At 38.2% G+C, this 12,057-nt stretch overlaps 1 protein-coding gene across 2 annotated transcripts; it reads right to left on the minus strand.

Moving 5' to 3' along the window:
• Positions 1 to 486: 486 nt before the first annotated feature.
• On the minus strand, positions 487 to 8,986 carry LOC149838545 (F-box protein At5g67140-like). Of its 2 annotated transcripts, XM_090006658.1 has the most exons (6): positions 8,766 to 8,922; positions 8,356 to 8,502; positions 5,678 to 5,813; positions 2,376 to 2,474; positions 777 to 1,024; positions 487 to 658 (listed from the first exon to the last, which is right to left on the minus strand). In XM_090006658.1, exons 1-5 carry the CDS (start codon positions 8,870 to 8,872, stop codon positions 806 to 808), a joined length of 708 nt encoding a protein of 235 aa, XP_089862784.1. In that variant the 5' UTR covers positions 8,873 to 8,922; the 3' UTR covers positions 487 to 658; positions 777 to 805. The 2 variants fall into 2 exon arrangements, with proteins under 2 accessions (XP_089862784.1, XP_089862785.1); XM_090006659.1 differs by lacking the exon at positions 487 to 658 and having other exon boundaries at positions 901 to 1,037; positions 8,766 to 8,986.
• Between the last annotated feature and the right edge of the window lie 3,071 nt (positions 8,987 to 12,057).

Raw genomic sequence — 12,057 nt, forward strand, 5'->3', positions numbered from 1 at the left:
ACCTGTGTTTTAACACAGCACGAAGGCCAAACAAATTTGTTCCATCCATATACATTCTAAACGAGTTTAAATGAGCCTTAAAGAGCTTAATCCAGTGTTTGAGTTGGGTTGGTGGCAGGGGCTCGAACCTGTGTTTTAAAACAGCACGAAGGCCAAACGAATTTTGTGAGATAAAGTGATGTAGGAGTGGAACCGAGCAACCAGGGATCCATAGGATCATTTTATATCCATTCTTTTTGAAAAAGTTATCAAAATAGGAATATTGTTTCTTTGGGATTAAGAAACTTAATCTTAGAAGTAGGAGGTCTAGGGGTTTAGGGAGAGTTGAATTCTAGAAATTGTTATTTCCCTTCCTGCATTCTCCTACAATTTCCCTTTATTTCTTTCTATTTCCATATTTATTTCCTGTTTTTCCTAGATAATTCATAGTTGGTTAGATTTGGCTAGTAAACCGGGCTTCCAATTTACATCAATTTAATCAATTTATTCTCAACAAAGTAATTCGAAGAACTTGCTTCTACACTATACTCTTCATATGAAGATATTCATATCTTACATGCAATCTTCTTGAAAACCCTGACCTAAAACTCAATGTAGAGTTGCTGACTTGGACAACATTGGAACAAGAAATCAAACACGATGATTAATAATGCATTCCCTGTACATTCACGACATGCAAACTAGGTTAAAGATGTCACATGCATCATCAGATATGTATGAATGTGAACTGATTGTTGATCTTAAATGCAGCTAGCAGCACAGATACAAGTTATTACCGAAGCAGAAATGGACAACTCTACAGTCTTCAAACAGCTGGAACAAGTGGAACACTAGCGGTAGCACTGTTCAGGCGTAACCTCCCAGCTTTGATTTGCAGTGAAGGGCTGATAGAGAGCAAACTGACATAGCAGTCGACTGAAACACTCACTCCCCAAATGTTGATAGATTCAAGTTCATGGCATTTATTTACAAGTGCAATGAGGCCACTTTCAGTTACATGGCGACAGCCCCAAAGAATGATTGCCTGAAAGTAATAGCTAACAAAGTATTACTTTAAAAAATGGCACTTTCAAGTGAGCAAGTGTTTGTGCGTGTGTGAAGCGTGAAGTGAGAGAAGCTTTGTCAAGGAGTTGCAAGCGTGTTCTCATCAGATTCTGTTCAAATATTATCAAATGTATCTGCTTTCATACAATTTCCATTGGCAGACTTACAATTATAATATGCATGATAAAAGATGCAATTCCCCTTTCCTTTTCTAAACAAATGAACTTGATACAACCATGAAATGTTATAAAGAATGTAACGTAAGACATCAGAAATGTTTAAGGGCTTTATCATATCATAACATATTATAATGTATGATACACAAAAGTTGATTTAGAGTAAAATTTTATATTAAAAATATAAATTTGACTTTTTATTTTTACTATAAAAAAGGTTATAATGAGAAGGAAGGGATAAAGGTCGCCCCTTCCAATTCAGCTAAGATATCATCATTCCGTCCCAAGGATGCATGAAGGGCTCATACTGGAGTATTGCCACTGCAGGAATATAATGAAATTCTGAAAATGAAGAGGGAGGTAGTGTGGGAACCAAATCTTTGTTTGTGATATAGAATGTCAAACAAATCAAGGGGAAGGACTGGAACTTATTGTTAAGATATAATAAACAAGCAAAGAAAGAAACAAGCTACTGGTAGACCTTTAGGATGAATCAAAATGAACAAAAACTATCCAATTTATTCTTATGGTGAAGGTGGCAGGATTCAAATATGATAAGAGACTACACTGAGGCTATAGCTCCCTTCTCCTCGTATGGTGCTTATCTTCATTTGCTCTAGGAGCTGGAGCTACATAATCTGGGCCTGTCACACAAATAGTATTCACTAAGACACTTCTAAGAAATGAAACCTTAAGGGGGTGTTTGCCTGCAAGATAAAGTTATCTCCGGAGAGAACTTTATCAGCGACTTTTTCTCTTCAAAAAAGGGGAAGAAAAACCTCCGGCCAATGCAAAAAGCGGGCCCCACACAAAGACCGTACTTTCGGCACTATCAAACGCCCCCTAACTTGCAAGATACTAAACATGGAAAGCCGATGGGGTTCTTGTGCTCTAAAGAATGCCTGAAGCTGTTAGCATAAAATCAAGGTTTTACACATTTAATAGAATAATAAAGTTCTTATGTAAAACATATGCAGAATGAAAGGATCATGGAAATGTTTGAATGCACTTAAGTTGTACAACCATCATGGCATGCTATTGGTACATTTGAATTACTAACTAGATCTGTTTTTCTTTTTTTACTTGTGCAAATGAAAAACAATTCATTAGACCACAACATAAAAAAAAAGAAAATACAAAAATGGTCAGCCTTACCTTCAAATGTGGACAACTGTTTGCGATTGCAAACAAGGACTCATCTGTGATAAATGTGCCACCAATATTCAGGTGACGTAAAGAAACAGCTCTCACTACCTGCAAACCCATGAGGTGCACATAGGTCAATAATAAGAACTAATGATGCCAACAAGCAAATTTTAAATCAATGAGAATCGACTATTGGACAAAAGATACAAACAGAAGTAACAAAATTTGATCTAAAAAACACCACCATCATCAATAAAATGATTGAGGGCAAAGGCATAAATTAAGGTCACAGTTTGAGACTCCCAATCTAAAATATAGCATCGAAGAAAGAGACTCAGTAATGAAGTTGAAGTTGTATGTAAATATTATTATACATACATGCCTATACATCAAATTGTTTGTTGTTGAACATAACTTAATTATGACTCTTAGCATGTAACCTGTTTTTTGCCAATTTATCTTGAAATCTATGCACATTTACAAGCCATGCAAAATAATAAACATCTCACTTGTATAGATGTATATATAAGGTTGTATGAAATTTTATGTAAAACTTTCGCCTTGGAAAACAAAAGCATTCATGAGTTTATTGTAGCAAATTATCCTTGTAATTATATGAAAAAGGAAGTGTTGAAAAACAAAAACATTCATCAGTTTTTTCATATTTTTCCATTGCCATTTCATTGACAGAAAGCCCTGATACTCCAGTCATTCCCTAATGGAAAAATAGAAGTTGTTAATTTTGTTTTACATTTCTGTCTTTTACTTCTTTCTCCTTTCCCAATATGTACATTGAATGTTAAACTGGGAAAGGTTTCTTTCCACCTTTTCTTCTTTCTTTCTTCTTCCATGCATCAAGGCAATACTGAATGACAAGGGAGTGGAATCAATGCTTCTTTTCCCTTAAATCATTTTTTGTTATATCTTCTTATCTTTTCCCTATGATTAGCTAGTCGTAGTCACATTATTCTCCTATAGGTTGTAGTTTCTTAATTTTCATAAACTTTACTTGCAATGATCTTTTGATTTTTTAAAATATTTTATTGAAAAGAATGACTTGCTGAGGCATCAGCCTGTCGCACAATGAGCCATTGGGCCAGGCTTTCTAAACTAAACTTCAAGTTTGTTGCTCATGAGTCGCAGATGACAGACAGCCATAGGCTTCTAACATGTGTTGAATAGGGATGAACAAAAACATTATTATGGGTCTCACTATTGACTATATCAAACAGCCTATTAGGTTTAGACTGAGTTTACCTTGCTGCCATAGGTCAGCTAATCATATATTACATCTTATTGTAAACTTAATTTTAACATACGCTGATGAAAATAACAAGCTGGTTCAGATGCCCCTTTGGGTTCTTCTCAATCACGAGTGCTAATAAAGTTTCAACTCAATGCACTGCATGAAGATTTTTTTTTCGGATGCCAAAGAAATATCAAATAATATACCCATCATGTCATATAAATGCAATGTTTCCTAGCCACCAATGCCAGAGTAGCATTATGCCTGTCATCACTGTATACAAAAATATATAAGTATGTGAATTAAGTTCCTGACCAAATCAAGAATGCAAATAATACATGACTCTAGAGCCAAAAAGACCTTTCTAGGCCTGGACCCATCACAATTCAATCATCACATGCAGCAGAAGAATGATGTCCTATTGTAAATATTATAAAAGCAGAAGGGCAATAGGTGGCAACAATTTGATGCTTCATTACTTTTTTTTAAATGACACGGTTGTCATGTCATGTAACAGTGTAATTAAAAATGTGTTTGGTCATTCTTTATGTAGTTATATAAAAAAAGTTACATGGCATATGGTAATTTCCTAAAAAAAATTCTTTAGTTACCTTGTAACTCTCTCTCTCTCTCTCCCGTTAATATTCCCATCAATTTCCGAATCTTGCATGGCTACTATGCTGAAAACGTAAGAGCTTACCTTTTCATTTCTTGGTAACCAAACCGTTTCAAGCATGACATATGCCTTTTCATTGAGAAAGCGGCTATTATAGAGAACCATTAGTTGTTTTTGTCTATAAATAGAGGGTATGTAAAGCTATTCATCTCTTCAAACTGCTGATTCTGCAGTCCCATATCAACGTTTATATCATCTTCTACTCAGCTCATATCCTTCTCACCTCAATCATATGCAATACAATCAACGGTATGCAGTTTTTTATTTTTATCCATAAAAATATTCTAAAATTAACCTACTTTTTCTTTTTGTTCCTCTCAAATAGGGGTGGACAATGGGTTGGGCGGCCCAATGGGCTAAACCGACCTGGCCCACCATGGGCCGGGTTTGGATCAGGGTTTTAGGCCCTGACCCGTTAGCTACAGGGCCGAAACCCTGCCCATTATGTGCATGGGTCGGTCCCGGGTCGGGCCACAGGTTATCAGACCGACCTATGGGCCTGAGCTACCTGATTAATTTTTTAGTAGCTGGTTGCATAGTAACTTGGTAACTATTACTATTAACATAATTAGTTGCATTGATTATGTGAGAAATAAAAAGATAATTAGATGAGTGCATTAATCTTTCATTTAATTCATTGCTTTTGGTATTATAGGAATTAATTTATAAACTTCATTCGAATTAACCTACAAATGGATTTGGGCAGGGCTAGCCGGGCCCTCTAAATGTTGGCCCATTGGGCTAGTTATGACCCGAGCCCGTTAAGAACCGGGCCAAAACCCGACCCATTAATAAATTGTCTGGGCCATCTCCACGCCGGGCTGCACTTAAAATCCGATGGGCCGAACACTAAATGGGCGTGGACCGGCCTAATGTCCAACCCTACTCTCAAATGTTCACAAGATGCTTGGTTAATCTTTTAGACCTTCTTCCTCAACTACAAGCAGTATAAAAGGTTAGTTGTTATGTCTAATATTTTCCATATACCTTATTTTAAGAAGAATAATTTTATTTTAGATGTATAGTTATTTCTTATTTTCATATATTTATTAGTTTTATTTGTTTTTACATTAACATAAATCTTACCTATCTAGAGCCAGGCCAGATGGACGGACTGCTTAACATTCTAGTTTATCTTAAACAATAAAACTAGTGTATCAAGAGGCAAAATAAGATACACTGACCAAAAAGAGAAAAAGATAAAAGTTAGTATAAATGAAATCCAAAATATGCGGCTTGACATTTTTTCCCTGAACAGCATATAGCATAACTTGATGCCAGTATATGAAAAAGTTGAGATCATAGAAAGTTCATGAGTGAGTTGGTCACTTTCATCCCCACTAAAAGTACCGACAGGAATAAGAGATCATGATGGAGTAAACTGCTTACCAGTTGAACCACACCTCTATCAGTGATTGCTGCCATGCCCCACAAGGAAATTGATGTCAGGCTTCTACAACATTTTGCCAATGATATTTTGTACAGTCCATCATCCGTTATTTGGCAACCCCAACAGCTTCTTGAACTACAAAATCAAGCTAGAATCAGACATAATTAAAGCATTGAAAACACGTTTACAACCTCTATGCATCAGATAGGGGTACGTGGTAACATGAATATCTGAGATTCCACTTAATCATCCATAGGAAGCAGAACTTAAAGAAACTATTCAGCAAACTCTCCTATATATTACAACATACAAGAAGAAGGAAAAAGAATATACTGATGAATTTCATTCCCCTGTTGGCAGGCCTCATGACATTTTGCCAGTCTTTATCAATAACCAACATGCCACTCCTATGCAGATCCCACAGAGAGGTTTAGCAGGTTATTGTTCCAGATCAAAGCTTAGCTCACAGTTACTCCGTCCCTCAGAAACTTTGAAAAAGTGTTTCAATATTGTCCATATGGATACTTGGAACTCATACGAGATTTTATGTGCACTGGACATACACCCAACCTGTGTTACATGGATAAGACTGGGGATGCAACATGGGAATAAAATGGACTTTGACAAGCTAACAAAGTTTAACTCCATTTGCTCCAGGAGTAAAAAGCCAGGAAAGGTATAGATGGTTTCCTGATCCAATTTCTGCCTAAGTTCAGCTCCAGTTCTCATGAAATCATATAAAACCTCTGACAGCATGACTCTGTTTTTAAAAATCAGTTCACTTTATGTGGTGTCCAGTAAATCTAGGAATAGCACGGCACTTGCTAATGACACTTTACGATAAAAAGGTAACATGAAGGGCGATATACATGTGGCACATGAAATCGAAAAGGCAAATGGTGCCTTGAGATTGGATCCTTTTAACATTTTGGTTCCAGACGAGTGATTTATTGAAACAGAGGGTTGTTCAGCTTGCTAGCCTATCTATTACCTAATGGACATTTTCCTAATAAGGATGGGATTTGGTGAACTAATTCAAATTTGCAACTTTTATCCTTGTGGGTGCTGCTGTTGTAGCTAATGACTTTGTAATTTTGGTGATTGAGGGCTTCTAAAGCCAACAAGGAATGCTGCGGTAGAGGATACCTACTTTGTCTCACTTTTTTCCCGTTATCTCATTCTCTGTGTTTTTCAGAATATGATGCTTTGATTTCCTACTGGAAATATCAGACCCACAAAACATCTTGACAAAAATTCTCAACCCTTTGTGATTCTTCAGATGGGTTCCAGATCTTCACATTGACTCATTAAGCATTTTGGTCTATTGAAGGGAATGCCTTTTTTCTTCTTGGATGAACCACGTCCATACTGCCTGCTTTTTATCTTAGACGGTACTTAGGAAGATCACCAAATCCCTTTGTCAAGTTGTTTTGGACAAAATTGGAGATAGATTAAGGAGGCCACAGAGATGAGGGCCCTCCTAACCCTAAGTTCATCTGGACGTAAATTGTCAAATGGAACCAGTGGAAATGGGAAGCATTCCAACACAAGTAGGAAGGCTAGATGCATGCAAACTCTGAAGTTGTTTTGGTTCCAAATAATAAACATGAAGCTATCTGGAAACTAAAATCCAAAGGAAACTTTTGTCTAAATTTAGATTCAAGGATGGCCTTCTCAACTGGCTAACCACCTCCCTCCTTTAAGTCGACTCAACTATCAAAATCATGCTCTACTGGATTCTTCTACATGATTAGGCTATAACTGAGATTCCTTCATCTCTCTTTACCAGAAAGTAGCCCTTCAGTATGCACAAAAATTTCCCTGGATGGACCATACTAATGCCTCATAACGCCAGCAGATTGTCTTTCTCACAACACGAGCATGTGCAGCCCATTTTCCCCTTGCTACCTGTCTCATTTGAATGCACTTGTTGGTGGTGGGGTAAATTAACACAGCTTCTTGTCATTTGTGATGTTAGTGAACTGTGACACCAGCATCAGATTAAGAGTAAATAATTAAGCTAAAGGTGACAGAATTTCACAGATGTCGTCAATGACCGAAGTATATTGAATAACATAAAGTTGATACAAAGTCAATGGGCAGAGAAAGTTTTGAAGGGCACGACATTATAAGCTCGACAACACGGATTTTGAATCAAGGTTCAAGCCTGCCCTTGGGCTCTGACATGGAATTAAGATAAATTTGAAGTGAAAAAATGTGTACATTCTCTTGTAGTTGACACTGGGTGACCAATTATATGCCTTCAACTAAAAACCTTCTTAGTGAAGCATTACCGACGGAAATTGATTGCATCGTTCCATGTTCTGGTGGGATGTCACTGGAAAACGTATATAATTTTTGTATAGACACGAGCAGAGAGGCTTCCACAGAAAGCAACAATATGAGAAAACAGTTGGTTATTGACATTCTACAAAATATTGTCTAGTTGAAAAATTGGTTCTCCAGATAATGCATTGTTGTGTTCCTCAATGAGCTAAGAGACGCCTTTTCCTTCCGATAAACATTTCGAAGTTTTGGTCGTGAAACGTGAGAAAAAAGACCATCGTCATGACACTGCGTTGGTTTATATTTTCACTTATTTTGATGGGTTTGTGCGAATTTGGCAATCAAAGAAGCAGGAAAAAAACCAGAGAGAGAGAGAGAGAGAGGTTCTCACATGTCGAGCTCTCTGAGGTTGAGGGCGGAGTGGACCATCCTGGCGGTGGAGTCGTCGTCCATCTTCCAACCAGCAAAGCTCAACCTCTCCTTCCTCTCCAGGCTCCTCTTCACCCCTTCCCTCCATTTCCTACACACGCCGCTAACCCTACCAGAAGAAGAATTAGAAAAAAAAAAGAGATAGAGGAACTCAGAAACCAAGAACCGAGCATCAAAAATCCAATTTCCGAAATCCTAACAAGAAACCGGAGACAATCGACTAAATCGTTAACTAAAGCAAGAAACAACAAAAAAAACCGAGAAACGAAACGAAACGAAACGAAACGAAGAAAACAACCAGGACAAAAACGAACGAAATGAAAAAGAACGACGTCGATCGAAAGAAGAAAGAAGAGGAGGGGGGAAGATTACATAGCCAATTCCTTGAAGGAGTGAATGAAGCTGAAGCAGTGGGAGAGGATGTCGACGGGGAGACGATCGATCTCTGGAAAATCGGCCATCGACTCCACCGTCCACATTCTCCAACAGAAGCAAGAAGAAGAGAAAGAAGGAGAGAAAGCCCCCCTCTCTCCCTGGCTTCATCAGCATGACGAGGCGATTAAATTTGGGAGGGAAAGAGAGAGAGAAAGAGAAGCGTTGAAGCTCAACCCCGCAGGCGGAGCCATAATGTGGTCATCCTCTCGTCATCTGTCCACTTGTGACTTCTTGGAGGGAATTCAAAGCGGCAGCTAGAGATGCACACGAGCCTGAAGAAAAAACACTTTTAAAGTCAAGGCCGATGCTTGGTTAGGCCACGTTGCATGACAATGGACAAGTTAGGTATTAACTAAAATGTTTTCCAGTTTTTCAGAAGAAGAAGGTCTGACTCTAAACGTGGCAGAAAGATCTTCTTTAGCTTTTTTTTTTTCCATCCACAAATTTTCTCCCTTGACTTGTTCAGCTTGACGCGAAGTTTACCCAAGGCACATCTCATCTGAGCCCTCCATTTTTACGCCATTATGACGGTCGTCCATCCGTATCATCAACGGCATTGAGGATTAAGGTACGTCGTGTCTGTTACAGGTGATCACAGCTACGCATCCCTATGACAGCCTGGACGCCGTTCATCTTGTTCTAAGACACTCAGAATCAAAACGTAATATTACGACATTTTTTTTGTTACTTTTTCCTATGGTCGTCTTGTTTTTTTATTCTATTTTTTTTTTTAATGATAAAGAAGAGCCAGGATGAGGTGCCATCACATGGCACACTTTGAGTGTGCCTTTGCACGTGGCTGCCCTCCATCTGCTTTTAGGCCTCACAACAACCAAAGATGGAGGGCATCAGGTGCAGCGGCACACTTCAGTGTGCCATGGTATGGCACCTGATCCTGGCTCGATGAGGAACCTGGCCGAAGCAAGAGAAAACCTCTGCTTTACGTGGCCCACCTCTGAAAGCTACATAAACAACTTTGTGACTTTGTGTCAGCATGGTTTGATCATGGGTCTTCAACTCAACACCTTCGCAACCACTCCACTGACCATGTGGTCGACCCCATGGTGGTAAATTTTTAGGTTTACCCCTAGTTACCAAAGTAAGCAGGTGAGAAGCGATAGTTACCGGCAAGAAAGATGACAGAAACAAAGCATGAACCATGAATCAACCACATGCATGTACAATTGGTTTCCTTTTGCTATGGATCCACTGGATCAGACGTGGTTGGCTCCAGCAAATCCATATTTGGATCAAGAGATATCCGACACTCTAGATTCATCCAAAAGAAGAAGCGATAAGATAGGCATGAAGGTAACTTGAAAAAGTTAACTAAAGGGCCGAGATTAGATAAATTTAGGAAACTTTTAAATGAATAAAATCTCCTTGTAAAGGATACAAATGAGATTCCCTTGTCATATAAATCTTTATCAAAATGTAAACAAGTTGAGCATTTAAGGGAACTTTATTATCTCATAAGTGAGTGAGAGAGAGAAGAGAAATCTTTGATCTGTGGATGTAGATCCTTCAGACTGAACCATGTTACATTTAGTGTTATCGTGATGAGTGTGTGCGGTTTGGTTCATGGTATCAGAGCAAACTTGATCTAACGATCATGTCAAGCTCCTCATCGTCGACCAACATGTCGTCCTCTTCGAGTTCAAGTTCCAATGAATCAGGTATGAGTTCTTTGTACCTTGTTATTCCTGCTTCAACAAATCTTCAGTATTTCTTAACTACAAAATTGTCATGAAGCAATTTTTTTATTATGAGAATCTCAGTTTAAGCCTTTTCTAAAGAGTTATTAACTTAAGAGGGCTTTGTTGATGGTACCCTGCCATGCCCAAGTAAATTTTTGTCTGAACTCGGGAAAGAGAGAATTTTAATCCTGAGTTTCTGCAATAGCAGTGCCAGGATCGGTTGCTTTTGAACGAGCTTTTGTCTTCTCTAACCGACCAAGTGCATAGCCAAGTTTTCGAAATGTCGATCTCCTTTGAGGTCTGGTCTGCCCTGAAATGAATATACTTGGCTTATTCTAAAGTCAGCGTTCAACAAGTTTGTTTCCAACTTCAAACTATGAAGAAAGGAAGTTCGTTAATAACTGAATAATTTCACAAAGCAAAAACATTGGCCCATCAATTGGCCTTAGCTGAAAAGCCAAACATCTGACGAAGATCTGGCATCATTTATCCTGGTCAGCCTTCCATTGAGTGATTATGGATCTCTCAATATTTCTCTCAATACTTAGAGCTGAATAGATCGACCTTGAAAGCATGTCCGGTTATCTCTTGAGATTCATGAGACACAAAACCAAGTCATTGAATCTGATGGGTCGAAACCCATGAACCCAAAGACCAATATGTCTCAGCATCAGCCCAACAAAGGCCATAGGTTTTATCATGGTGACTGCAATAGAGGAGGTTGTGGCTGATTCTAGAGACGAGGCAACATCAATAACAACAATAGGACCTATAATCAAAATTCAAATCATGACAGTCATGTGGTATGTGAAGCATGTGGTTAGTTTGGTCATTCTGCTCTTTAGTATCGTGTTTACAAATTCCAGAAAGAGAAAACCGTAGCAGAGGTTTATCATGCTTTCCAGTTGCAATTTGATGATGGAGGCTGGTACCCCGATTCAAGTGCATCCCATCATGTTACTGTTAATCTCAACAACTTGTCAATCAGTTATGAGTATCATGGCAATGATAAACTAAAGATTGAAAATAGAAAAGGTTTGAAAGTCACCCGTAACTCCTCTTTTACCTCCTCCAAGTTTAAGTTTTTATGAAAGATATTTTATGTGTGCCCTCTGTCACACAAAAAACTTATGTTCGTTCAAAGGTTTGCTAGAGAAAATGATGTTTATTTTGAGTTTCACCCATCTTCCTGCTATGTGAAAGATAGACAGACGAAGGCACTAATGATACAGGGCTCCATTAAAGGCACTCTCTATCGTTTTGATGTGAATAAAGGAGAGCATCCACAAGCATACGTTAGTGATGGCTACTTTTAAGTTAGTTAATGCAGTTATTAATAAATTTGGGCTGTCTTAGTCCAAAAAATCTGAGATTAACGTGGGTGAAGCTTGTCAACAGGGCAAAAGTCACACCCTGCCCTTTGACAAATCCACACACAACTCTTGACCTTGTGTTTTCATATGTTTGGGGGCTATCACTCATTACTTCAACTTGTGAACATAAGTATTATATTAGTTTTCTTTATGCTTATT

The sequence above is a fragment of the Nuphar pumila genome, chromosome 5 (assembly GCF_984573655.1).
Source record: "Nuphar pumila chromosome 5, dmNupPumi1.hap1.1, whole genome shotgun sequence".
NCBI lineage: Eukaryota > Viridiplantae > Streptophyta > Magnoliopsida > Nymphaeales > Nymphaeaceae > Nuphar > Nuphar pumila.

Coding starts and splice junctions, on each gene's coding strand:
- LOC149838545 (XM_090006658.1), bottom strand. CDS start 8,872: ATGTGGACGGTGGAGTCGATGGCCGATTTTCCAGAGATCGATCGTCTC. Junction 2,475..5,677: donor ATAGAGGTGTGGTTCAACTG/GTAAGCAGTTTA, acceptor ATGGGTTTGCAG/GTAGTGAGAGCTGTTTCTTT. Junction 1,025..2,375: donor ACAGTTGTCCACATTTGAAG/GTAAGGCTGACC, acceptor TATTACTTTCAG/GCAATCATTCTTTGGGGCTG.